A 26,375-nucleotide genomic window follows, 5' to 3' on the forward strand; every position below is an offset into this window, starting at 1 on the left:
CATTGTTCCCCCCCCTGACTCTGCAAGATTTGTTTTGCATCTACTCATCTCTGCTGTCACTTTGCCCTTACAAGAATTTGTACCTGTGATTTGCAATTCTGGAATTAAATCCTAGACTACTAAAAACCAAAAAACCCCAACCAACCAAGCAACACTCAAAACCCCCCCAAAACCAACCAAACAAAAGAAATATCGTAATAGTATTTTCACTGATGAAAGGAAGAACAGGGTCTGTCACACTGCCATCATGAAATCCAAGATATTTTCTAGCTTGTGCATGGTAGGACAACAACAGTGCATATGAAGTACAGCATGTACTTAACAATAGAAAAACAAACCAAAGAAAACAAGCAAGGGTCTTTCAGGAAGCACATTCTTGCAGCTTTGAGTAGAAAAAAGACCAAACTTGTACTGTAGAAATACTATTAAAAACTGTTAATTCAAAACACTATCTTGTTAAAATGTCCAAGTCAGCTGTTGCTATCCCATTACATCACATTGATCATCTTTGTGCTACTAACTTCTACTGCATCACATTTTTTGAGGAGTGCAGCATCAGCTAATGTAGCTGGCATCAGCTAGGCAGTTACTTTACTCAAGTTTACAGCAGTGTGTTCTAACAGCTTCCAGGCAGCACTACCAGAATCTGTGAAAAATGTTTTCTCATCCCCACCCTAGACTGTCTTGTGCAATATGCATTAGAAGCCAAACAAAACCACGTCCCCAAATCACAACCCCAGTAACACACAAAAGAAAGCATCCTTTTAGTCTCCCTGTTCCTTGCCATGGTTTCAGAGTGCACTTGTTCCACTCGGTAGCTAAGCATAAATGGTTTTCAAGTGCTAAGCATGTGATGGCACTTCGTGAGTTATGGAAACATTAAGTCTCACTCTAGTTTCAAGTTCTAAGGTTTACTGTATGAAAATCCTCAACAAAGACAAAGAGAACTGAGCAGACTGATAAGACTGCCCCTTCACACTGAAAGGTAGCTATTTCCATTATCTCTGAGATCTCTGCTAGGCAAAACAATAGGTATGTTGGCTTTTCTTGGAACAAATTGGCTCAAGAAAAGCACAGGTAGACTATACCTGAGTAACTTCACATAAAAATCCTTGTGGCATTAGACCGGTATAGCAGCTGGAGCATTTTGTCTCTAGGAAAACGATCTCCTTCACCTAATGAATCTCTTTCAGCTTTGGACTGTGAAATTGAGCCCTTTCTAAGCTAGAAAGTCATATGTAAAGGTCCTGTAGCCAGGCTCCATTATTCTCTGCACCTTTTTTGTATGGAATGGGGCCAGATGCCTGAAATGGAGCCCGAAAGGCTCAAAACCTCTCTTCTCATAGGTAGCATCAGATAAGCCTACCAGCACTACTACTACTCTTTTGTCTCTCAGATTGACTGATATCAGTCAAAAACAATCACTGAATGTGTGACATCTAGAATATGACAGGCATATTCTAAAATTTAATTATTGCCCCTTAACTGACATCTATTTTCAATGCAAATTTAAGAACAGAACCTTCTGTCGTCAGCTAATCTTGCAAGATGCAGAGCTCCCTTGGTTTACATTGATTTCAATTGAATCTGATAGCAGTGATTGGCAGCCAGATGACCTCTGCTTCTCAGTGGCTCCATCTTTGGATGACTTTCTCGTTTTTCAGTCTTAGTTTCCAAAACGTCTAGCATGCTTAATTTTAGTGAAGTCTGGACAAGACAAAGTTAGTAGTGTTTTGACTCTGCAAGTAAAAATCAACAAATACAGCATAGGAAATCAAATGAAACATAGGCTGCTATGTGTCAAAAACAGCTGAGAGAGAAAAAAAAATTGATACATAAGATAGCACTTGAGCAAACTTCTAATGAATCCTGTGCTGTGGAATCTGGGTCAAAAAGACAATTGGACTTGGGTGGAAGAAATACAAATATGAATGAACAAGAAACTCTACACAAGCACTTAGATTAGCAAAATACTTGAATCATTTGTGGAAGAAAATAATTCAAGTTGATATCAACACTTGCAGAATACCATTTAATGCAAACTGTGGTACACACACCTACCTGATGCAGAATGAGACATCTACTTCCAAGTCTAATTGTTTTCAGAAACCCCTTAAATGTTGTCTATCACAGAAACAAATGAATACTTTTTGGATACAAGAAGGATAAACAAATAAATTAACCTTTTATCTGCCTATATGTATTTTATCATTAAAACACCTACTCTGATGCTTTCTAATAGCAAGACATTTAGCAAAATAGGCTCTGTGTGTAGCTGGTTTTTTGGGCTCAGATAGGGAATAATAAAAAAGATAATTCCATTTGCTTAATTAGCTGCCAGACCCTTTGGCAAGTCAGCCCCTTCTATATTATCTTAAACCTCATACACTTTAAGGCCAAATAACACCTCAGGAATAAGGTTCAACAGGAGGGCCCATGGGGACTCTTCTGGGCATGCCGCAGCAGTTTGTGGGGTCAGGCACATGAGCAGGAGCAGCGATGGTTGCATCCCAGGCAAAAGCTGCTAGCAAAAGAAACGTGCTGACCCAGCCAGCGGTGCCATCTAAACAGGTAGGTCTCCAGGCCCTGGCTGCATGAAATGCCAAAGCCTTGCACTTGCAACGGTGGACTGCAGAGACAGCCCCTGTGCTGGCGTTGAGCAGGGAAATGATCTGCTCAGCCTGGTGGCTGAGCTGAAAGAGGAAGTTGAACGGCTGAGGACTATAAGGGAATGTCAAAGGGGGATAGCCTCGAGTCAGGTTCTGCCCTCCCTGCAGAAATGGAAGCACCTGCCAGAGAGCACACCCAGGATCAGGGGGGCCCTGTATTCCATCCCTGCCAGGTGCAAGACAGAAGCCAAAATGAAAGGGGAAAGGCAACTTCATGACCGTCCTTGTCCACCTCACCTCCTCAGGTGCCTCTGAGCAAGAGATTTGAGGTCCTTCTGGAAGGCAGCCAGTCTGATGGGGGTGTGGACAACAGGCAATATACAGCAGAGGTCTTACCATGCTCAGATAGGCCTCCCAGCCATAGAACAATCTCTGCCACAAGGAAGAGTTGTAGTTGTTGGAGACTCTCTTCTAAAGGGAACAGAGGGCCCAATATGCCACATTGACTCTCATCATAGGGAGGTTTGTAGTCTGCCAGGATCCTGAATCAGGGATGTCACTGGGAAACTCCCCAACCTGGTGTGGTCATCAGACTATTACCCACTACTGATCTTCCAGACAAGTGGGGAGGAAGCTGCATCCCATAGTCTGAGGGGAATGAAGAAGAACTTCAAGTCCTTATGACAGTTGGTGAAAATCTGGGGTGCAAGTTCTTTTCTCTTCCCTCCTCCCAATTGCAGACAATGACATCAGATAGAATAGAAAGATCCAGTCAGTAAATACAGAACTCCAAGACTGATACTACAGACAGGGGTTTGGTCATGGCTGGCTTTATAGGACACCAGGCCTAACAGTAATATATGAGAAAGGCTTTGAATTTCTACAGGAAATAGTTTTTGTTGGTTTGTTTTCTCCCCCAACAAAGGAAAGTATAGTCACTTTAAATTACCACATTTTACTGTACTGACATGTTGATGGTCAGATGTTCTTTGATGCTCAAAGTTAGATTGGCAGAAATCAGAGCGGTGTAGGGGCTTACAAAAATGTGGTATTTATGTTTGGCAGCAATTACGTTGTGAAAAACACAAGGTGACTCTTTTTCTTCTCCTACTTTCTTTGTGTTTGGGTTTTTTTTCTCTCTTGCCTCCAAGTTTGGCATGAATCTGAAGAGCTAAAAACTAATTTATCATGACAAATGCTTTCATCACTCCCTTAACCTCTGAAGTGAACACTCTGACAAAGACAATATGTGTGGTATATGCTTTCCTTTTGACACTGTATAAATTACTTTCTTGTAACTGGGTTTTACTGCCAGGCCAATATCTTCAGGATGTCCTAATATGAATGGCTGGTTCCACATTCTTCATATGTCATGCCAGGATAATAGGAATAACTCCTGGGCTTTGTAAAATGACAGAATTGTAGAACAACTTTACTTACATATTGCATGCTGGAATTTACCAAAACGTTGTACAATATGACCAACTTCTACTCTGCGTTTAATTTCCATCTGACTAGAGAAGAACCAGGGAGAAGTGATAAGCCTGACTTTAAACAGGACAATTTTTATACCAGGTAAGGAAAAAGTTACCTTAAGTGTTTTTTTCCTATTCTCTGCTATTAAAATAGTAAAACACTCACCCACAGAAACATTTTATCACCTTTTTGTTTTTGTGGAAACAATCTGATTTTTTTTTTTGCTTCTGCCTATTCCTTTAATAACGCAGACCGCCCCCCCCCCCCCCTTCCCTCTTCTCTCCCCTGCCCTGAGCTGCTTGCTTGATTTATTTGCAACTTGATGAATCTGAAGTGCATTTCTGCAGATATTCAGGTACGGAACAGTGTGTCTAAGATGGCAAACTCTGTGTCTACAAACCCAAACATATTTTGCACAACAACATCCTGTATCACAATAGACCAGTGTCATGTAGACCTGCAGGGATTTTGTCTCAGACAGTCAGGATGTTTCAGAGGAAGATTTAGGAAAAATCAGATAATGATGGCAATGACTGGCCTATATAGTCTATCAAAATGGCATTTTATAATTGACATCATCAACCTATCTGTATCTTCAAAGAGAAAAGAAACCCATTTTTTTTTTCTGTTGACTTGAATCTGCTGCTGATATTCAATACTATGATGCCATCAATGACAGCTTCGAAATTAAAGTGCTGGCTGGAGCAAATCTCAGTAGTATCTTTATTTAATATCAATTATGTAGTGTTGTAAAAAGTTCCAAAGGTTATCATGCACTATGAATTTATTTTTAAAGCTTTAAACATACTGCCATTTCATTCATTGTATTTTTACTTGCCTTTCTGATAACAAAGGCAATAGAAATTCCTAAATAATTATTTTAGTATTTAGTCCTTTCTAATTGTTATGATTATTTTTTTTTAAAATCATTCCTCATTATAAATTTTTTCATGCCACCTATGATCTTTGGCAGTCCTGGAATTTCCAAGTTTAAACGTGTAGGCAGCATGTTTTCAATGATCTACCTATATCAATTTCCCGATTCCTTCTTTTATAGGACAATTAATTTAGAAATCCTGAAGAATATGAGAACTTCAAAGTATTCTTTCAGCATCATTTACCTCATATTTTCCAGCTCTGCCTTTTTCATTTAGTCCTGCAACGGTCTCGATTAGCATTGATACGATCATCTTCACACAGCCTAGCTATATTGACAAGCCTAAGTAGCAGAACCATCTGCTGCACATTTTGATGACATTTTCCGTAACTATTACTTTTAGCTAATGTAACCCCAGTGATATAACCTCTGCTATGGCAGAGAGCAAGAAATTGTCTTTGTGGACATGTATGGAAGAAAAACATTATCAGCAACTTCAAAGCCTCTCCTGTGCTTGAAGGTCTGATAGCAAGGTATGTCAAGAGGAGTTCCTGCAATACAGAGTACTGCCCTTCCTCCTGCACTTCTTGGGGAACTTAACATATTCCCTCATCTCAAGACTGCCAGCTCTCCTGGTAGATAAACAGCTCTTCCTTTCCCACTGTCTCAATTGATTAGGACAGAACTGGGGTTTTTGGTCTGATCTGAATACTATTCTGATCACCTGTTTTGAAAACAGAAAAACATTTTTCTTCCTGATAAAATGAGACAGTTGTTTTGTGTTCACTGCAGTTCAGGGATTAGTAGGTTAGGAGCTCCAAAAGAGCTGCAGAAGAGTAGGACAGCTGGTATATCACATTGCTGCTCTTTTCTCAGGAAACAGGATGTTTAGTTCTCCAAGGACTCAAGTTCTGCACATACTGAGGAGAAGGTAATCCTCCAGAGAACTGCAGAATAAGGTTCTGTCCTTAAGGTTGGAGTTTTTAAGTAAGGAGATGATTTAGCACCTTAAATATGGAGTACCTTAAGTCATGCTACTGGATGGCAGCAAGTCTCAGCAATCTGATGCTTATAGCTGATGGTCTTGCGCCTGCTCTTTGTCACACAGAATGAATCATAATGAACCATGCTGAGAATGAGAGTCTCAAATTAACCAACAGCCTAACTAAAGCAAATTTGTACTGTTCTGTTGTTCATATGCACCTAGGGCAATGCAAGTTCTTTTGCTTAATTTTCTTTTCTCTCTTTGCCATTATTTTAAATTATGATCACAGTGGATCTATCAAATTTATTTACAGGATTAACTTCAGCTGTTTTTTAAACAGCTTCTGGGTTTTAAAACAGCTACAATTCACTATACTTTAGTGGGTATGCAATGAAGCCTGTCAGGCAACCTATTGAGTAAACACTCTCTAAAACCTGGTTTCTTGTGTTCACTAGACAACCCTACTGCACTCATTCTTTAGTCAGGAAAGACAACCTCAAAAACTTCTGTCAAAAAAGATCATTTATGTCATTACCTGAAATTATTGATTATTCATCAATTATTAAGAGCCAATGCATAGCCTTACATGCTCTCTTGTCTGAGACAGTGTTTGAAAGTATATAAAGCAATAACCATGTTTGAAATGCTTTGCTTCAGATTACAGTAACCTAAATACCAAGGAAAAATACATCTGATAAGCCATCACTTCAAAGTTATGCACATGATTAAAATATTCAACTTCACTTCCCATGTGCATAATCACTCAGAGAGCTGCTGTATAAATGTCAAGTTAAATAAACCATGTACTTTCCAATCTTTTTTTTATATATCAAACTAAGCCTGTTATTCTTTTGCAGTTTTCTGCAGAAACACAGAAAGATGGGCAGCTCTGTAGAACTGAGTATGCTGGGATGTAGGCCGGGCCTAAAGAGGCAGCAGCAATAGCCAGTCAGCTCTCTCTTATTATTGTATGTATTAATTACATATGGAAGCTCACTAGTATGAAAAATGGGATTTCCTTAGATAATGTCTATGCTGTTGAGTCAGATTATATGGCACCCCCTCAAAAACAGTGAACATAATAGGGAGGAAATTCAGTATATCTGTATCTGTCTTTTGAGCATTGTATATGAGAATAATTTAAGAGATGAACTTAAACCCCCACAGAACAGGTCTGGAAAATATTGACTAAAACCACTGGCAAGCTACCATAATTTTGCTGTTTACTCAGAGAATTTGTGCAGCATATCATTGTCATCAGTGTATTGTCAAAAGCACTGTAAATGTGCACAGCTAGTTGATGTAGGCCCTTAGAAAAAGAAACCCAAATCAATAGACAATGAGAGGGATATTGGACAAGAAAATATCAGATATGAATTAAAAAGACAAAATAATAGAAGGTCCTAGAGCAGGTCACACAACAACATGTCCAGGTAGGTTTTGAAGATCTCTAGAGAAGGAGAATCCACAACCTCTCCGAGCAGCCTGCTCCAGTGCTCTGTCATCCTCACAGTGAAGAAGTTTTTTCTCATGTTAAGATGGAACTTCCTGTGATTGAGTTTATGTCCATCGCCCCTCATCCTATCACTGGGTAGTTTCATTTCTATGTATTCACTTACAAAATACTAGTTATGTGTGGAATACAGAAAATAACACACAAAAAGGATCTAACTATGTAGATGAACACCAACAGGAATGAGGGGCACTGGCAGATGCAAATACAGACTGAGACATCAAATCGGTTTTCTGTTTTTTATCTAAAGACAGCATGTAACAGCAATACGTGAATTCAGATGCCAGTAGCTTCTGTTATTTATATGGATTCAACACCTACCATCATTTTTTACTGAATTTTTTAAACATAAATTAGTCCACCAAGAACCCGTTACACCACCATCTCTGAGAAATGCATATCCATCATCTGAAGTAAAGACTGTACACCGAGAATCCTGAACTGATTTCTTCCTTACACTGCTCTTCTATGACCATGAGTAGGACTTGAACATTGTGTTTTGTTCTCATTTTCAGGATAGAAAAAAACAATGATTTACTTTGCTTATTAAGAACACAGACTGACCATCCTTTTATCTGCTGAATTGTCATTTGCTAACATAGCCATGTGATTTGACAAGAGAAAACACAGCCTTACCTATGAAATATGCTAGCAGGATGGCAAGCAGGACTGCAGCAGCAATTGCAGATAAAGCAGCACATTTCCAGCTACAATACTTGGAGGGTTTTTTCAGCTTGAACGCATTCCTGGAGAATGTATTTCTAGGTAACAGTCTGGGAGGTGGAGTATAAACTGTTCCTGAGGTCAACGGGTAACCAGGGGAAGAACTACTGAATAACGGAGTAGTTCCAGAAGATGTCTTAAACAAGAAATGCCTGAAAAACATAAAATGGAACATAATTGAAAATGGCAAATCCTGTTGTTAAGAAAGGATATCTCCTATTCCTAATCCATTCCAGCTGCCATAATGTATTATATTCCACTAAACAGGAAAAGGGATTTTGTATGAAGAAATAGGGAGATGAAAATTCCTGTATTTTTTTGCTGCAAGAGCTCAGCAACTGTCACTAAAACACTGTGTCAGCACATCTGCTTAATCCTTTCTGTGATTAGATGCAACTTGACCAGACACCAGAGTAAAACACCAGCACGACTGATGAAGTGTCTGGTGAGTACCAGTTGAGATCGCACCTGGAAAAAGTGTGAGCAGTCTCATAACAAACAAAGCTCATGTGCAGAAGTGACATCCCTATCAGTTCCCTTTTGGGTGACTTTAATCAGGACAAAGCAACTAATTTTGCTACAAAACCACTGTAACTTTTGTCAGGATGACAGAACACTTACAAGAAAACATCCCAAGTTCACAGATTTACATTATTTCCCTATGCATTCCACTACTCAATATTCTAAGACAAAACCTAATTATGAGTCTCATTAACCATCCTGGCAAAAGTTGCCAGCAAAAGTCATTAAGAACATATTGAGCAAAACCCATAGCCCTGTAAGAAAAAAAAAAAAAAATCTTTCCAGAATTAGAATTAGCCATTTTATTATCTTGCTTAACGGTGCACAGGTTTGGTCTGAACAACTAAGACAAGATAATCACCAAAAGTGCATGACTTGGCAGAAAAAAAGAGCACTTCAACTCCCACACATTTTTAAAGAAGAAAAATAAGGGACAAAATATATTACCCCAAAAAAAGCTCTGAAAATGCTGCCAACATTCCAGATATGAAATGGAGAAAATGAACTAGAGACTGGCCTCTCTAAATTAATTTCTCTAGCCAGCCTGATCTAGTGTGAGGTGTCCCTGCCCCTGGCAAGGGGGTTGGGACTAGATGATCCTTGTGGTCCCTTCCAACCCTGCCTGATTCTATGAGTCTGTAGGGGAAGAATTGACTACAAGCAGATTCTCAGTAGATGATGAGAAGCAAAGAACAAAGGTAGTGGTCTTGAAGAGGATCACTTCTTTTGAGACAAAAGAAGTTTGAAGATTTGCTCCATACCCTATCCCTTCACAGCTCTGAAAAACAAGTTCTTCTTGTAACTGATGAGTATGAAAACACTCCATCATCTCAAAAAAAAAAAAATTAAAAAAAAATCAAACCCATATCCTAAAATAACCTGAGTCTTATTTCAAATGTAACAATGTTTAACATTTGTATTCAGATCATAATCCAGCACACCACTCTCAAACCACCTGTTAGAACTTTAAAATCTATTTCAGTCACTGTTTATTACAACAATGATTTGGAAGTTTGAAACTGAAATGTGTTCAAGTACCATTCCCAAGCCATCATCATGCATGTGCATACTTCCAAGCAGAGAGTTTACTGTATACTTATTATACAGATGAACTGAAGTGATTTTAAAGAGCATTAAAGCAGCATTTGTTTTGAAATGAAACCCAGAGCATAATAAATTGCACAGAATTTGCCTGCTGGTAGAAGACAGTAAAAGGCAGGCTGGCTAGGCTTCCAGTTTTATGATTAAGCATTCCTATTTCAAGACAGTTTTTGAAAACACGGTCTTTTTAAATGCAGTAATTAATGAACTCTTTTAATGAACAGGAAAAATCAATTAGTTTGATGGTGCCCTGTTTTGTTGCTGTTTTTTTTTTTTAAACCCCAAATGACCTTCTACATCACTTACAACAGAGATTGAAATTCAGTTTGTTTCAGAAAACATTTCAGTTAGCATTGACTGCCATAATTTTTTCTTTGTGCTTTAGAGACACTAAAGACAGACCTTCAGAGACATGAGGAAATTCTCCTATGAGGAAAGACTGAGGGACCTGGGGCTGTTTAGTCTTAAGATGAGAAGGCTGAGAGGGAGATCTTATTAATGTCTACAAATATCTGAGGGGTAGGTGTCAAGATGAAGGTGCCAGTCTCTTTTCAGTGGTGCCCAGTGACAGGACAAGGAACAAAGGGTACAAGCTACAATAGAGGAGGTTCCATCTCAACACAAGGTGACACCTTTTTTCTGGCAAGGGTGATGGAGCCCTGGAACAGGCTGCCCAGAGAGGCTGTGGAGTCTCTTTCTCTGGAGACTTTAAAAACCCACCTGAACGTGTTTCCTGTGTGACCTGCCTTAGGTGACACTGCTGTGGTCTCTGAAGGTCCCTTCCAAACTGTAATATTTTGTGAATCTGTGACGAGCACATAATCAGAAGTGGCTTTCAGAGCCTATCTCAGACTGATTAATTCTGTGTATTGGGATGGATTTTTAAAATGCAGTAAACCAAGAAGGAAATAGAATACAAAGGGAATATTCTAACCAGTTACTTAATAGAAACACTCTGTAATTTTTTTCAAGTAGCCCTTCTTTTTTTCCTTATGACTGTGGCTCATCAGGTGTTAGAATTGTCTCTTTTCTGCACACTATACACAATCTATGAGAAAACATAGTAAAGGCAAATGCTAAAAGGGTTTCTTCCTCAAATGACCTAGCTCTTTAAATTAAAAAACACACCTTCCAGTGACAAGAAAGCACAACATAATGAAAGACTGATTTTATGAACATTTCATTTCATATCTTTCTTTACCTTGCAACACTTGAATTAAACTAACTGTTGGAAAAAATGATATTATCAGGCTGGTTGTGTCAGTGTAGATCTATTAACACTTCTGTTCCTTTTGTCTGGTTAAAACCTGATTAATGCTTGTTCTCAGGAGCAGCTTTAGTCCTTTCTGCATGACCTTGGGTTTGAGGAAAACAATACCTCTTTCATGACAGGAACTCGGGATTGAAGTGACTTAGAGCATGGGGAAGGAAGGATGGACAGAAGGTAGAGAGAGAGAGATCTGGTAAGACAAAGGCAGGTATGTAGGCCTCTCTCTTTCATTCAGGCTAACTCTGCGTCTGCCTCAGTCCAGAATACTAATCTCCTCCTAAATCCTCATGGCACGAGCAGTCCTTTCAGGTTTGGTCCTAAGGGCCAGCAGACAGCTCTTACAGTTCTTCCCCTCTTCCTGCCCAAAAGCAGATCTCGCAGAATAAAACTGGAAATTGCAGTCTTGAAAATGGCTTTATCTGAAAAGTCAAGGTTTTTAAACCCAGGAACTTGATGTCCTCTTCAGCTGAGAAGGCAGCTACAGTACCAACAGAAATTTTAATATAGAGCCCTGTTAAAGTAAACTCAGATATGTAATGAAATTCTTCTCCCATTAAAATTGAATTAATGAATATCTAGATATGTTTTAATAGAACATGTCAATCATATACTGTTTCATGTGAGAAGGCCAAAAAAGTAGAATAAAAATAGGTCCACTGTGATCTGCTTTGAGGTACATAAACAAGACCAAAATACATACCTATGTAAACTTGATCTGTAATAATTGCTAAAGCTGATCAGACCTAGAAGCAAAAAGGTTGACTAAAATGGATACATGGAATGGTGTCATTCTCAGAAGAAAAAAAAAAAAGGAAAAATATCATTGGGCAAACTTAATTTCGTCACCCCAGTGGTCTCCATAGGAGGATTTCTGACAAGGTGGTTACCTTATCTTAAAGTACAGAAATTCTGCCTTCAAATGTTTTGAAAAAACATTCAGCTGAAGATATATTAAATCTCCACCAAACTGTTTTGGAAAACAGGCACTGCATTCAGAAAACTGGAGCCTGGATTACCAGAAATACTTCAAGTTACAGCAGAGCACATCACAAAGACTGAGCACATAACAGACAGAATACTTGGACCCCAGAGTTTTAAGTCTAGATTCAACTACTAATGGAAATAAATTGACTTGTCTGAACTCTATCCCTAAAACTAATGATCTATAGCTATATTTTTATGCAGGATTTGACATGCTCTGGTACAACCAATTGTCTGTGGGCCCAAGCTGCACAGAGAGAACATGAACATTTATCAACATTAATTACAGTCTCACAGCGGTAAGACTAGGAGGGATTGCACAAAGACAGTTTATGAAAAGAAATTGTCTTATTTGTACCCTTTCACTTAATTTCAAATATGACCCATACAAAAATTTTAAGACTTGTATACTTTCTGTCTTATCAGTTCAATTATCACAGACTATTAAGAAAACCACATTTTCTTCTTTCCAACTAGCATTAATAACCTGATTTAGATGTGGACTAAATACATTTGGAAAACACAAAGGTACATTTGCTGAGTCCTAGCCCAGTCTCCCTAATTCCTGTGCATCATGAACACATCCCCATATAAGAACATGATGAAATATAACTGTCAGCAAAGATCTAATAATGTAAGTGCCCACGGAAGGAGCTTTCATGCAGCTCACAGTAAGTTGACACTGGAGGTCACTCAGGGCTCTGCAGCTTTCGGGGCTCTACAATGCCCCTCCCTTTATTTTAAGCAGTGTGTGCTGCTGATGTGCTGCATCACAGACAGGAACCTTATCTCCAATGCAAGGAGAAAGGTGACATCTATGGAAGTTGAGCTTGCAAGGGGACATTTGTTCACAGTTCTGTGGACTAATGGTAAATCGAAAAAAGCTATATTTTGCTTTATTTATTAATTCAGAGATCTCTATAGCATTTATTTTCCCACAGGTCAAAAGGACCTCTGGTGCTCAGGGAATTGTGGCCTGACAGACACTGTATTAACTTCATAGTCTATGAGAGAACAATTTCCTTCTCCCCCCTCCTTTCTGGCCAGATTGTCATAGCAGCTCATTGCACGGATCAGTTGAGAAAAAAAAAATACTGGGTTTTGTGATGAAAAACTGTAATAGAAAGGAAGAACGCAATACTTTCTAACACAAATTGCTTCTTTGCCTCCTCATACTATCCTATGCTTATTCTGTATGAAAAAAAAAAAGAACTACAGAGAGCTGGAATGTTCAAATTGTCTTTTTTTTATTTTTTGTTTGGTTGGGAGTTTTTGTTTGTTTGTTTTTGTTTTCCCCAAAAAGGTTTTTAATAGTAATTAACAACTAGAAAATATGCATACCAAGAAAGTAGCAACAGCTCAATCTACTGATTCCAAAATTTTAAAAATATGTTTAAGTTGTGGTAAAATCACATCTGTCTATAATTGTAAAATGGTAGGGATCTCTCAGGCTCCCCCCAATGGAAATTTAATTGCATGTTCTTGTTCTCAAGTTCTTGCAAACAAACATGAGGTTATCAGCCAGGTATACACATCTGAAGGCTCTCTGAGTACAGAAGTTCTACCCTTTTTAGCATCTAGGACACGGAGACTCGGGTATTCCTCAAATGCACTAAAGGAAGCAATAGAGATTTAAAATTATATAATTATAAGAAATTGGCTTAGTTGCATAGGATCTGCTGACTAAGCTCAGTAAGACAGATTTTTCAGTGGAAAGCTATTTCAAATGCACTTAGGCAAATGAACCAAATGCCTCGTGCAAACAGGGAACAGCCGCCTTCTAGTCAAGTGGGTTTCAGCCTGCTGCAGATAATCAATTTGTAACTAACTGTGCATGGTGCAGGAACAAAGGACACACTATAATTCAGAACAAACACATCAATACCAGTGGGACACTTCTACGCACTGTAACATAGAGCTGTGCTGGAAGCTGAGTGGCGGCTGCCAGATTCAGGGCTAACACTACCTTTCCAGCTCCTGAAAGGTTCATGACTTGGTAAAGGCTGGGTTCTTCACATCCCCAGGCAGTCTTCTAAAAAATGCAGAATGTTAAGCAGAGTGTCACAGATGTTGCCTTAAGTACCAGACTAGCTTGTCACTGCCCTCTCCCCATTCTTAACAAAGGCACAGCTGGACACACCAAAGCACAGTAATTGAAAGCTGCCTGACAGGGAGGTAGGATGTTGTACAAAAAGGCAGGTGCCAGCCTTTGGGCATTATTATTAAACAAAACTAAACAGGCAGCAACCCCAAAGCTGCAACTGAAAAGAGCGTATCTATGAAAAGGCAAAACATCTGTAACATACCACAGCTGCAGCATTAGCTCTGTACCAGATCTGCTTTTCATCTAGAAGATGTTAATTGAGATATTGTTGAATAAACTTTGCTAACCTTCTCTCTCTCTTTCTCCCCTCTGGAACGCTCTCCTTGGACTCTTGCTGGTGCACGCCAGGCCTGGCTCTGGTACCTCTCAGTGCCATAGCCTGGGCTCAGGCTCCTCACAAACCTGCTGAGTCATGACAAAGAGCTCAGACAACGCAGAAAGGTAAGGTGAAAATAATGGAGAGAGGAAAGACTGCTGAGACAGGATCATTGGCAGCTCAAGAATTTCCAGAGGGAGACCAGGAACATAAAAAGGAATAAAACCTGAACAGGGAAAATTTGGGAAGGCTAGCAAGAATGCACTGAGTCGAATGGCTGGTGTTGATCGAGCTGGTGGCACATGGCAGCTCAGTATTGCCAAGGAGCTCCAGGGGCCACCTTTTGCCTTCCTGACTGGTGCTTGTGTGGCCAAAATTGACTCTGGTTTCCCTGTAACGGGCAGTGCCTACAAGGACTTTGCCTGCCAGCTTACATCCCAGTTAGCCAATAAAGAAGTGCTTCACCCTTGAAATGCATGTGTGGCTTCCTTGCACTATTGTTTATTCTCCAGGAATGCAGCAATGAAGCTGCTCAACTAGAGAGTAACAGGAATAGCTACAAACACACACACAAAATCAGGTACTTTGCTTATGTACTTCCATTAAATGGGAGCAGGATCAATAATGCAGATACAGGAAGATTTAGGAAGCTCTGAATCGGCTCAAACTATAGGACCTCTTCCCTTCTTAAGTGGAAGAATGTGCCTTTTCTGCTAGAAAGTTCTGAGTAATATATTGCATAGTGCAGTCAAAGTGATGAAATCCAATAATGCCTACATTTGTTATTTCAGTAATGCTGATGATAATGACAGTGGTATTTTGCATTTCAATAGGTCCATTCATTTTTAGCTTTTCACATCAATTAATGAACATAATTTTAAAACATGCCTATTTTAAGTGCCATACATGGAAGCTCTCCTCTACCTCTTAGTTCAACTACTCAAGAAAAAGTACTAACAGTGCAATTTCAAGTCTGTAAGTAACAGATTAGAATAATAAACTCCAATCACTAATTTTGTTGTTGGTCTACATCTAAACTTACAAAGCCAGAAACCTAACTCACATCATTTAAGATGCAATTTGAGGTACCCTAAAAGTTCCTGCCTCTTGCTGTACTCACTGCACAACCCAAAACTTAAAACACAATGGTGAGATCATGAAAACATACAATTGAAAACAAACTTCTGAGCTTGCGTATGAGTGGGACTACATCTGGACTGATCTTCTGAATCATCATTACATAACCTGCTTTTGTAGTGCTTTCCTTCACCTTTTCACTGTCCTGTCACAGCCTACATTTGTTATGAAAAGAATACTACTGTAGCCTGCAAAAAAATGATAATTCTACCATGGTTTTGGAACTCCTCCAATTAAGCACATAGCCTAAATTTGCATGAAGTCCTGGGAGATGGTTTTGACTGTGCTTTACTCAACTCTTGAAAGTGGTTTTGACTTTTAGCTACATCCAGAATCTGTCTATGCAGATATGATTTGTTTGGAAAGTCCATACAATCTTCCTGCAACCTTCACATGCATGAACAAGAGAATGGAGAAGTTGATTATTGGCCCAGGCCTCAAACTCAGAGGACTAAAGAGCTGCAGTGTATAGCTCAAAGCACAGAAGAAAGCCTCATAAGACAAAGCAAAACTGGAGTGAGGAGTTCTTTCACTGTTCCAAGCAGCTGTTTATTATGTGGAATATATCCTAGAAATTCATGACAGCAAAAGGAAAGGAAATTTCTTTTCACTATTCTCTTCTGGAACATTTTGCATTGTGGGTGTGATTGAGAGGGTCCACAGAAGGGTCACAAAAATGATCAGGGGGCTGGAACACCTCTGCTATGAGGAAAGGCAGACAGAACTGCAGTCGTTCAGCCTCAAGAAGAGAAGGCTCTGGGGATACCTAATAGCAGCCTTCCAGTGTCTGAAGGGGGATACAAGAAGGCTGCAGAGGGAGTATTTCCAAAGGCCTGGAGTGATAGGATGAGGGCCAATGGTTTGAAATGAGAGAAGAGAATAATTAAATTGAATGTTAGGAACAAGTTCTTTACCATGAGGGTGGTGGAACACTGTAACAGGTTGCCCAGGGAAGTAGTTGAGGCTCCATCCCTGGAGATATTCAAGGTTAGGCTTGAGAAGGCTCTGAACAACCTGATCTAGTGGAGCATGTCCCTGCTGACTGCAGTGGGGTTGGACTAGACGAACTTTAGAAGCCCCTTCCAATCCAAACCATTCTATGATTCTGTGTATATGGATATCGAAATACTGAGACATCACTGAAAACAGGTAGATAATTGTGGGGAATGGCTTAACTTGGAACTTCTACCAAGGCAGAAACTTCCAGTTTACATATTCAGTTCAGAATTTTTACAGCTCATCTTGACACCGTGCCATGGTAGAGCATCCAAACACAGTACTGCAGATATTCAACTGCTTTCTTTAAAAGAAACCCCTAAATTTAAACCCATAATCGACAAACCAAATCTCCTCAGCACTAAATCCTACTCTTCATAGCCAGTCACTCACTGCCTGGAAGGCTGCCGGTATACAAACGCTGAGCACAGATGTTTCCCTGCTATGGTCACCCAGGATTCCGAGCTCATGACCTGTATTGGTGTAGGCCAAGATACCGTTCACAACGTTATTCCATCCAGTAATCTCCCACTTTTGTTCCAGCTCTTTCTCCGACTTACCCAGAGTGACTGGCCAAGTAAGAAATATAGCTCTGACCCCAGGAGCAGGCAGAAATTTTGAAGAGCAACATGGGGATTTCTTTTCAGGCTAATTTTCAGATTGCTCAAGATTTAAACTGAACTTTCACAGAACCACAGAATGCTTTAGGTTAGAAGGGACTGTTAAAGGTCATGCAGTCCAACCCCACTGCGGTCAGCAGGGAGATCTTCAACTAGAGCAGGCTGCTCTGAGCCCCTACCACCCTGACCTTGAAAGTTTCCAGGGAGGAGGCTTCTACCTGCCACTCTCACCCTCAGTGTAAAAACATTTCTTTCTTCCTAGTCTAAATGTTCCCTCTTTTACTTTAAACCCATTACCCTTTGTCTTGTCAAACTTTGGTTAAATGGCCCCAAATTTGGACTACTGCTGTTACATTACAGCCCAGAAGACCTTAAGAAATTGATTTTGTAATCATCAACAGAGTGACCATCATCCTTTCTCCTGAAATCTGGGAGTAACATCAGAATTTTACACTCTTCCTTGTGAGCAAACCCAATGAAATTATAGATATACAGACAAAATTGTCATTATAACTAAAATCTTGGACTGGAAATATTTTAAAGTATGAGACTAATTATGACACTAACAAATAAGACTAATTTATATTTAATTTAGTGGTTTTTTTCCCCTCCTGAATTAAATAGTATTAATTGTAATGGTACCAAGTAAATGAATATCAAGTACCAGAACAGGCATAGTCCATTAAGCAATCTCAGTCATACGTCCATCCATGAAAGCTCTTCTCTTATCCTCACCGATGAGTCATTCCATTTTTGACCAGTTCCTGCAGATGGCCCTGTGTGAGGTTCTCACACCATTGAGGATTCTGACAGTGCAAAGAGTGATGCAGACTTTTCTCCCTGTGCTTTAAAAGCATTTCAAACTTCAAAGCAGAGCACTGCCTCTCTAGCTGTCTGGAAGTAATGAGACCCACACTGGGATGTTCAAAGGTAGTATTTTCATCATTCATCCTCTTCGAAAGCAATGATTAAGGAAGCAATAAAGGAACACCTCTTAACTGGAAAATGTAGAAACCAGCACTTTGGAAAGGAGGAGGAGGAGATGGTTTGAAACAGACTGCAAGAGGACAATAAAAGTTAAAGAGCATTAAACAGCAGCTCCAAGCCTAAAGGTAAAGCAGCTAAGTACTGCAGAAATGAACCATAAAAATAGCACCATAAAAATGCTACGGCAATGCATTACTGCATCCTTAGTTAAAGAGATTTCAAGCCTTCCATTACGTACCCTTATTTCAAAGAAAACACAACAATCACGTTGCTAGCCTGGGAGCATGTTGCAGTCATAAAGCAGCAGCAGTCTAGGGAAGAAACAGTCCGTATTTGTTTGCCTTGAACCAGAAACAAGCACACTAACACCAAACACGTCATTGGAAGTGTTCAAGGTCAAGCAGGTCAGGGCTTTGAGCAATCCGATCTAGGGAAAAATGTCCCAGCCCATGGCAGCAGGGTTCCAACTAGGTAATCTCTAAAGTTCCTTTCCAACCCAAACCACCCTGTGATTCTGTGATTTAAAAAAAAAAAAAAAAAAAAAAAAAAGCATAATTGGCAACTCTGTACATTTTCAATCTTCTAATTCCTCTAAAAGCAACAAGCTACTGCAATACAGCTCAGCATAATTATGTAAAAACCACACAGGATGCATGGGGTGTAGTTGCCTGAAGAAGGTACATAAAAACACGTGCAACCAGTAGAAGTTTACTTAACACCACAAATAAAATGATTAAACCAGGAGGTGGAGAAAGCACATTTTCCAAGTGGATCCTTTTTCCAAACAGTCTGAATGTAGCTCAAATTGCCTGAGAGCAAAAAAAGAAGGAAAACATTCTTACAAAAAAAAAATGAACACAAACAAAAACACAAAGAACCAAAATCAACAAGCAGACACAGGTTGCATTATTCAGTGATTTCAGCACTGTTAGATCTGTAATCCAAAATATGAGCTGAGTTTTCTAGTGCTGCCATAAGGCATTCTCCATCAGCCAGCTCAGGTACTGCTGCTTCTTTCATACTCAGTACTGTGACCACTTGCACATGATCTCCAACTGAGAGCAGAATCTACAGACGGTAAATAAAAGGTTGAAAACAAAACGTTGTGAAACACTTTCGTGATAAAGCAGGTGCTGCCAGTGCTGGCTCTGCCTCCTACGCACTGCTCTGCTGAGATTAATAAACTGACAGAAGGGAAAAACAAAAAACAGAGTAGTGCACTACGAAGAGTCAGCATAAGAGAGGTCAGTGTTTCACAACAAGCTAAAGCCATGGTAAAAGGTGAACAAAAAAGTTACCAAAAAAGGTGGAGTTTTGTTATTGTGGCTAATGGTATGCAAGTAGATGAGACACCAGTTTTCAAGTGAAAGAATTACAAGTTGATTCTGAACATCTCCAGTGATTCTGCAGGCATCAATGCCAGCAAACATCACTGTGAACCAGAAGAGAAAACCCTAGCATCATCTTCTGAGTTAATATTCTTGTGATGAAACTAGTCATCAAGTCCTGTCAGGTGTGTAATTTGAGAAAAGAAGAAAAATCGATCCTGAAGCAACTCTGGAATAGTCTTAGAACACATCAATCCTGCCAGGATGTTTTCTAATATCTTAATGCTTGCCTATGACAAACCTGTCTATGGAAAAGCTCCAATTAACTGCTGGGTATCCTGCAACACCCCCAAAATCACCATATTCACAAGGTAACCTTTTGTCATCAACAAATACACACACATTCCCAGAGGTTTCATGAGAAAGAAAAAAACCCCAAACCACCCCAGACAAACCTTCCACCAAAGTTAGTAATGGAATTGATAGCCTCCACTGACAGGAAATAGGCATAAAACCAGACAGTAAAAAAAACCCAGACAGATAAATGCCCATCTATATTTCTCAGGGATGACAGTATTAAGACAAAAAATCCTTTTTTGAATATCCCAAGGCATTCCCTCCATATAAGGAGCATCTTAAGCCATAAGAAATGACATGTTTCTGGTACAAGAACAATGTCATATGAAAACAGATAGAAAAGGAATCATAGGGGGTCATTCTACACTAGCATTAAAAGAATGTTACAGTCCTGGGCAACAAACCACACAGCAACAACTCACTCTGGCTGAACAGGAGCAACATTTTAATTTTGTAGTTCTGAGCAATAATCACTAAATTCAGGATGCCAAGTTCTAAATAGTGGCAGAAACTCGCACAGAAGCAGCAATTAAGAGCTGACCTATACTCTTAATTTTTTTTTTTGAGGGTGGGGGGTGGAGCGGGTGTCAACTCCAAACCCTTACTGAATAAGAAACTCATCACTTGCTTTCCTTTTTTTTTTTTTTTTGCTAGCTTAGGCTTCAGGTAACTTGCATTTGCTTTTCATCTCCCCCCATTTGTTCATGGCACCCCTACTACCATTTTAGCACAGTAGGGTAGTGTGAATGAAACCCCTTGTGAGTGTTTGTGGTGGGCTGAAAATTCCTCCCCGCAACATTGAATTTGTCACACCGGCTCAGCTGGAAGCAAATGAAAGCTGTATTTACAAGCAAAACTACAATCTACAATGGATAGCAATGATTATGTACAAAATATACAGTATTTATGATGTTTACAGGTATTTACAATTAATGAACAGCACAAGGACCCCCACTGGCTAAAGACCAGGGGAGCTGCAACAGTTTCTCCCTCCTTGCCTCCCCCATAGTCCCCTGTACAAAAGGGACAAGAGAAAGGAGCAGAGAAAGTTGGTGTTAGACTTAGCCAAAACAACGCAGCCAAGGTCAAGCGGAAGCTTCCTCTCCCAGCCCGAGGAAGTAAGAAGAGAGAGATTGTTTTGGGAACCAAATCTTATGGTAGATATCTCTCCGATGGGATTGTTTAGAATTATTGTTATTTTCCTTCTTATTACCCCATAGTAATTTATTTACATTTTACTACTTTCTGTTCAAGATCAGTAAAAAATTTTAAAGGCATAGCCTAAAACTACCCGAGTGTTCCGGAACAGCTCAGGAGCACAGACCAGGCACACACTCCCTGCTCTTATCAGTCTCGTTTCTTTCCTGTGGTGCTACAACCACTGATTAACAGCACAATAACAATGGCCTAGGTGTTACAACTTTTAATACATCTATACCAACTCCTCCTAGAGCACCAAACCTGAAGACACACTCTTTATTCAGACTCTAAGAGGGCCTGGGCTGAGACTGCACAGTAGCATAACTATACCATAACTAGCTACTCTGGGTGTAACGCAGCAGAGTGGCATTACAATACCAAAAGGACAGAAACCAAATGGAACATTTCAGAAACTGTGGCAATCCAGCAGCTGGAACCAGGGTATGAGCCAGTGTCACAAGCAGTTCTGCTCCTCCACCTGTGTGCCGGTTATAACTATCTGGCAAGCAAGAACACCCTTCTAGTCCAGCCACTTTTCTTCTGCACCACAGTGGCTAATTTTAAATTCTAAGAGATCAGCTCTGCTAGTTCCGCTATTCTAACTGCAAGTTAAATATGTTTGATATTCCACACTCCAAACAACAACAAACTAGAATATTTAGAACAGCAGCATGCCAGGATTTGTTTTATTTATTTATTTATCTGTCATGCCTAAGTGCTGCACCTTTTCATTTATATGCAGCTGTTTGCCCCAGGGGCATCAAGCTGTTAACACGTACAGAAGACATTAAAATGAGCTTGCATGCTGGATGAAATGTAAACTAAAATTATAGCGCTGTCAGTTTTGAGTCTGGGATTGTTTCTCAAGGTCTCCTAAAATGCATAATTTCAAATGAGCCTCTGTTTGTTGCTTTATGAAATGCAAAATGACCAAATTTCCCACAATGGAGTCATTAGGAAATATAAATAAGTTATCCCTAATCCTGTGAGTGAAATATGCTGTACTAATACCATGAGCTGTGCTGGCAGCGATGGTCCAGATGAATCATAGCAAAAGGCTTTAAAACAGGACATTTAAACAGAGAGATTTCACCTATCTACCTTCTAACGCAAAGCAAATGAGACACTGGTGGACATTCTAATGCCACTAACTCCCACTGCTGTGTCAGCCAAATCCGTTAGTGACACAAGGTGAACTAAAGCCCATCTCCTAATAAGCCAAACAGTTCTCTCTGTGCACTTCAGAGAACCATGCAGTGGCACCTCCCCAAGGTGTCCCTCCACTAGACCCACCTGGTTTCGAGTGGGACGTTGCTGTTGAGCACCCAGCTGTCCTGGAGCTGCACGGACTCAGGAGTGGTGGCCAGGTCGTTGGGCGCTGGAGGGGGAGCGTGGATCTGGTTCCGGCGATTTGTGAGCGAGTTCCTGTTGAGGGAGTTGGCAGAAGAATGATGATGGGACAGTGAATGGTTGTGAGGAGGAGGGAGAGGTGGTCTCAGTGTTGACTGGCTGTGATGATTTGAAGGGCCTAAAACAGAAAAGAAAAATCAATCACAAATGTGTGTTGATGATACTGTTCTCCTTGGGGTTTTCAGGGGACCTGGAAAAAAGCCAAACCCTATAACAGAAAACTAAGTCTCTGTGCCTTTTGGACCTGTAGGTATTAAAAGATGGTTAAAGTCAGATCAGTGATCATTAGAGAGCAGAGATATAAAGCAGTGTTTTGAGGTTGCACAATTGGATGTTCATGAAGACTATATTTAGATTTTAAAATACTTTATGGATTCTCCCTGGAGAAAGGCTCCTCTATGGAGAAAGCCAGACTAGCCTGACCATCCTGTACATTGTCTGAGAGGAACTTTTCCCTTCCTATTTCTAGGAGGGACTTTCAGAAGAAGAACCTTGATGGATTAAAACCATCTTTTGTGAATATGGTCTTTAAGCTTCTATAAAAATTAATCACAGATTTTCATCTGCTTTCAGTCACTCTTATTTTACCTGTCAGCTTCAAACCTGTTTGTTTTCCACATATGAAAATAGAGCAATGCTGCACTGGTGGTCTCTCATGCTCTTCCCTGTGATCAATCTTTTTTTATTTAGCAATGCCAGAAACATATACCAGGATCTGAACATTATGCTACTCTTTCACAGCCTCGTCCACTGAAAAATGACAGATGATGTTTTTTTACAGAGAAGTAAGGATCTAAACATCTCTCATTCTTTTAGTACTGACACATTTCCATGGATAATGGAAATAGGTTTGTCTAATCAATACAGCAAGTGGATTAAAATAAAAACCACATGAAAAGTAAATAGAATAAGCAAGTGTCATTCTAGCACTTAAATGCAGAATGGTAAATAAGTTAAGTGCAATTCCACATGTTGTAATGATTTACTTCTCACAAAAAGTGACAGATTAAAGAAAACAGACACTGTCATGAACTGCATGCTTTTGACATATCAAGTCACAGTTTTCCAGTAAATAATAATCAGAAAAAAGTAATATTAACAAAATGATAGTTATACTGATGAATGTTTGTTTTTAGAAAATGAAGCACGTTTTGTACTTAATGAATCAATAAAAGAAAACATCACAAGTGCAAACATTTGCAGCTAGACTGATCTATTTTTATGTGAAACAGTGAAGTACAGAAAACCTGCTGAACTGATTAAGTTAATTAAGGCAAATATTTAAAAAAACAACAAACCCAAACAAACAAAAAACAACTCTCAAAACACTAAACTGTTCAAGGCAGGGGTTATCCCAACTGAAGCCAGGCCACACAGCCAGAAACTGAAATTGGTGCATCATTTCAGGCTGTTGGATGCTGCAAATCTGACCAAAACACCTTCTGTAATCAGGGGGATATTTCAGACTCTCACATTAACCTGTCCAGGAGAGGAGAAGTAACTGGTCTCATCTCTTTTGCATGGGGAAACCCACATGATACCGCAGCTGCAGCCCCGGCAACCTGAGGGGCAAAGTGGCACAGCATGCTGAACTCTAGCGGTAACCATGTCCTGCCTGGTCCTGGCTGCCTGCCTGGGCTCTCCCTACATCTGTACATGTGGTGCTGAGGAATAAGGTTTAGTGGTGGACTTGGCAGTGCTGGCTTAATCGTTGGACCCACTGATCTTAAGGGTCTTTTCCTAAAAGTTTTTGTGATTCTATGCAACAGCCCTGGGATCAGTTCTTCTCCAACTGCCACCTGCCTGTCCCAGGGAAAAGCAACGAGAACACCTACCCCTAGCAGCAATACAACTAGGAAAGAGGAAAATAAGTTTTTTGGAGAGAGATCATTAATTCTCCTAAGCATTTGTGTGGGCCTGGGAAGCACAGGCTGATGAAGAAGAGAGAGAGGCTTACTGGGACATGCACAAGGCTATAGCAGAAAGTGTCCCCGTGACTAGGAAATATAAGTAAATAACAAGGAATTCTGCATCCTCTATATGCTGCTTTAAACTTCTGTGCAGATTCTTTGTCTTATTGAATGTCTGTTGCCTGAATGCTGACCCTATGGCAGTGTCAACTGCTTTAAATATAAAGTCACCTCCCATGAAGGCATCCTGCATTTTAAGGCAATCATATATGCTGCTCTCCTCACTATCCTTGCCTCAGCTACATCTTACCCTAAGCTTGAAAGACTATTTAGCCTAGAAAATTTTATGTTTGAATCCTTCATGTGGCCCTTCCAGAACATCAAATGTCTAATCTACACCAGCCCTGTGCCATTCCCCAACAGCATGTGGAGTAAGACACAGCAGGAAGAAAATGTGTTTGGACAATATCCACACACACAGTAGCTTAAGTGGAATTACCCTCCTAGTCTGTGTTTTGGCTTTAAACAAAGCGGTTTTGGATTTTAATAAGTGGACATTTATGGGTGATAAAATACAAATGAGTGCCCTTGTGTTAAAAATTTCTTCAGAAGATTCATGTGCTTCATATTTTCTCAACTTTGGATGCAGCTTTTCCTTCTGGAAGGTAAATATGGAAAAATCATACCCACAAACCCAAAAAGTTTTGCTCTGGGAGACGCAGTAGTGCCAGCTAAATAAAGACACTGAATCTTGCAACCACAAAATCATAGAGGCTGTTCTTATAATTGAGCCAACTGCACATCAATAAGGATGAATAGAATTTCTGTAAGATTAAGGAAGCAAGAACTGAATTCAAGTTACCACAAATTAATTTAATCTGCCTCAAGACTCAGTTACCACATAGTAAATAAAATGTAGTGTGCAATATAAGCTGTGCAGAAGCAACTGAACATATACTGTAACTGCAAAGCCTCAGAAACCTGGCATAAGATGAATGCCACTTTTAATACAGAGTAATAAACTAAACACCAATATCAACATTATATAGACAGTACAGCATTTATATTAAAACATATGAAAATGTGTACATATATATTAACAGTACTGACTAGGGAGCACACACACACACACACTTGTGTATGTATGAGATGGAAGCTTAATATCCTGCTGCTTCATAAACCTGTTCAAATGAATCAAAAGCAGAAGCTGAACACTATTGAACTTGCCAGAGATATAAAATTGGATTCACATCTGAACATCTGAGCACTTCTTTATGAGCATCTTTGCTTAAATTAAAACTTCAACAGAACTACCTGCAAATCTGCTGAGCTCTGAAGTTCAGAGAGGTAAATCACTTGTCCTGTAATAAAAGATCAGCAGCCTAAAGGACTGACTGGCACAATGTTCCTTACAACATGACATGCTCTGCAGCCTCTTGCAAATTGCTTTATTGTTTGGAAGCTTAACACAGTTAAGTGTCTTGATAGAGCAAACCTGGCTTTGTACATCAGGAAGGAGATTCTGGCTTTGATACAGCAGTGACCACTATTGGTCTGGGGAAAAATACTGAGGAAATGACACCTTCTCTCAATTATTAGGGAATTCACAAGAATGCACTAGAACATCTCAAACATTTCAGATTTAGGCAGAAGTCTCTTAAAACTGCAATGAAAAGCAGAGAACTGGAAATCTGAAATACCGGTACCCTTCTCATTTTGGCCTTTTTTTTTTTTTTAATTTCTGATTTACATTCACAAATAGACAAACAAATTAATTTTAGTACACACTGACTGTGTGTGCTTCTGAAAAATCAGGGCCTGATGACCATATAATGAACAGCCAATTCTTCAAGAGATCTCACTGCGGTCAAGATATCAGTAGCTGAGTGAGGATAAATTGTGTTCTAATTAAGTAATCTGAGAATACAAAATCTGATCTACATATCTTTCATC

At 39.7% G+C, this 26,375-nt stretch overlaps 1 protein-coding gene across 2 annotated transcripts in view; it reads right to left on the reverse strand.

The window, feature by feature from the left end:
• The window catches only part of TENM2 (teneurin transmembrane protein 2), a 506,506-nt gene that overhangs the window by 163,747 nt on the left and 316,384 nt on the right, over positions 1 to 26,375 (reverse strand). For both annotated transcript variants that reach the window (XM_054389071.1, XM_054389069.1), the window contains exons 4-5: positions 22,396 to 22,630; positions 8,097 to 8,335 (exon numbers count right to left, since the gene is read on the reverse strand). In XM_054389071.1, coding sequence (XP_054245046.1) covers positions 8,097 to 8,335; positions 22,396 to 22,630 — 474 coding nt within the window. The remainder of the gene's footprint in view (positions 1 to 8,096; positions 8,336 to 22,395; positions 22,631 to 26,375) is intronic.

This window comes from Indicator indicator, chromosome 18 (assembly GCF_027791375.1).
Source record: "Indicator indicator isolate 239-I01 chromosome 18, UM_Iind_1.1, whole genome shotgun sequence".
Lineage (NCBI taxonomy): Eukaryota > Metazoa > Chordata > Aves > Piciformes > Indicatoridae > Indicator > Indicator indicator.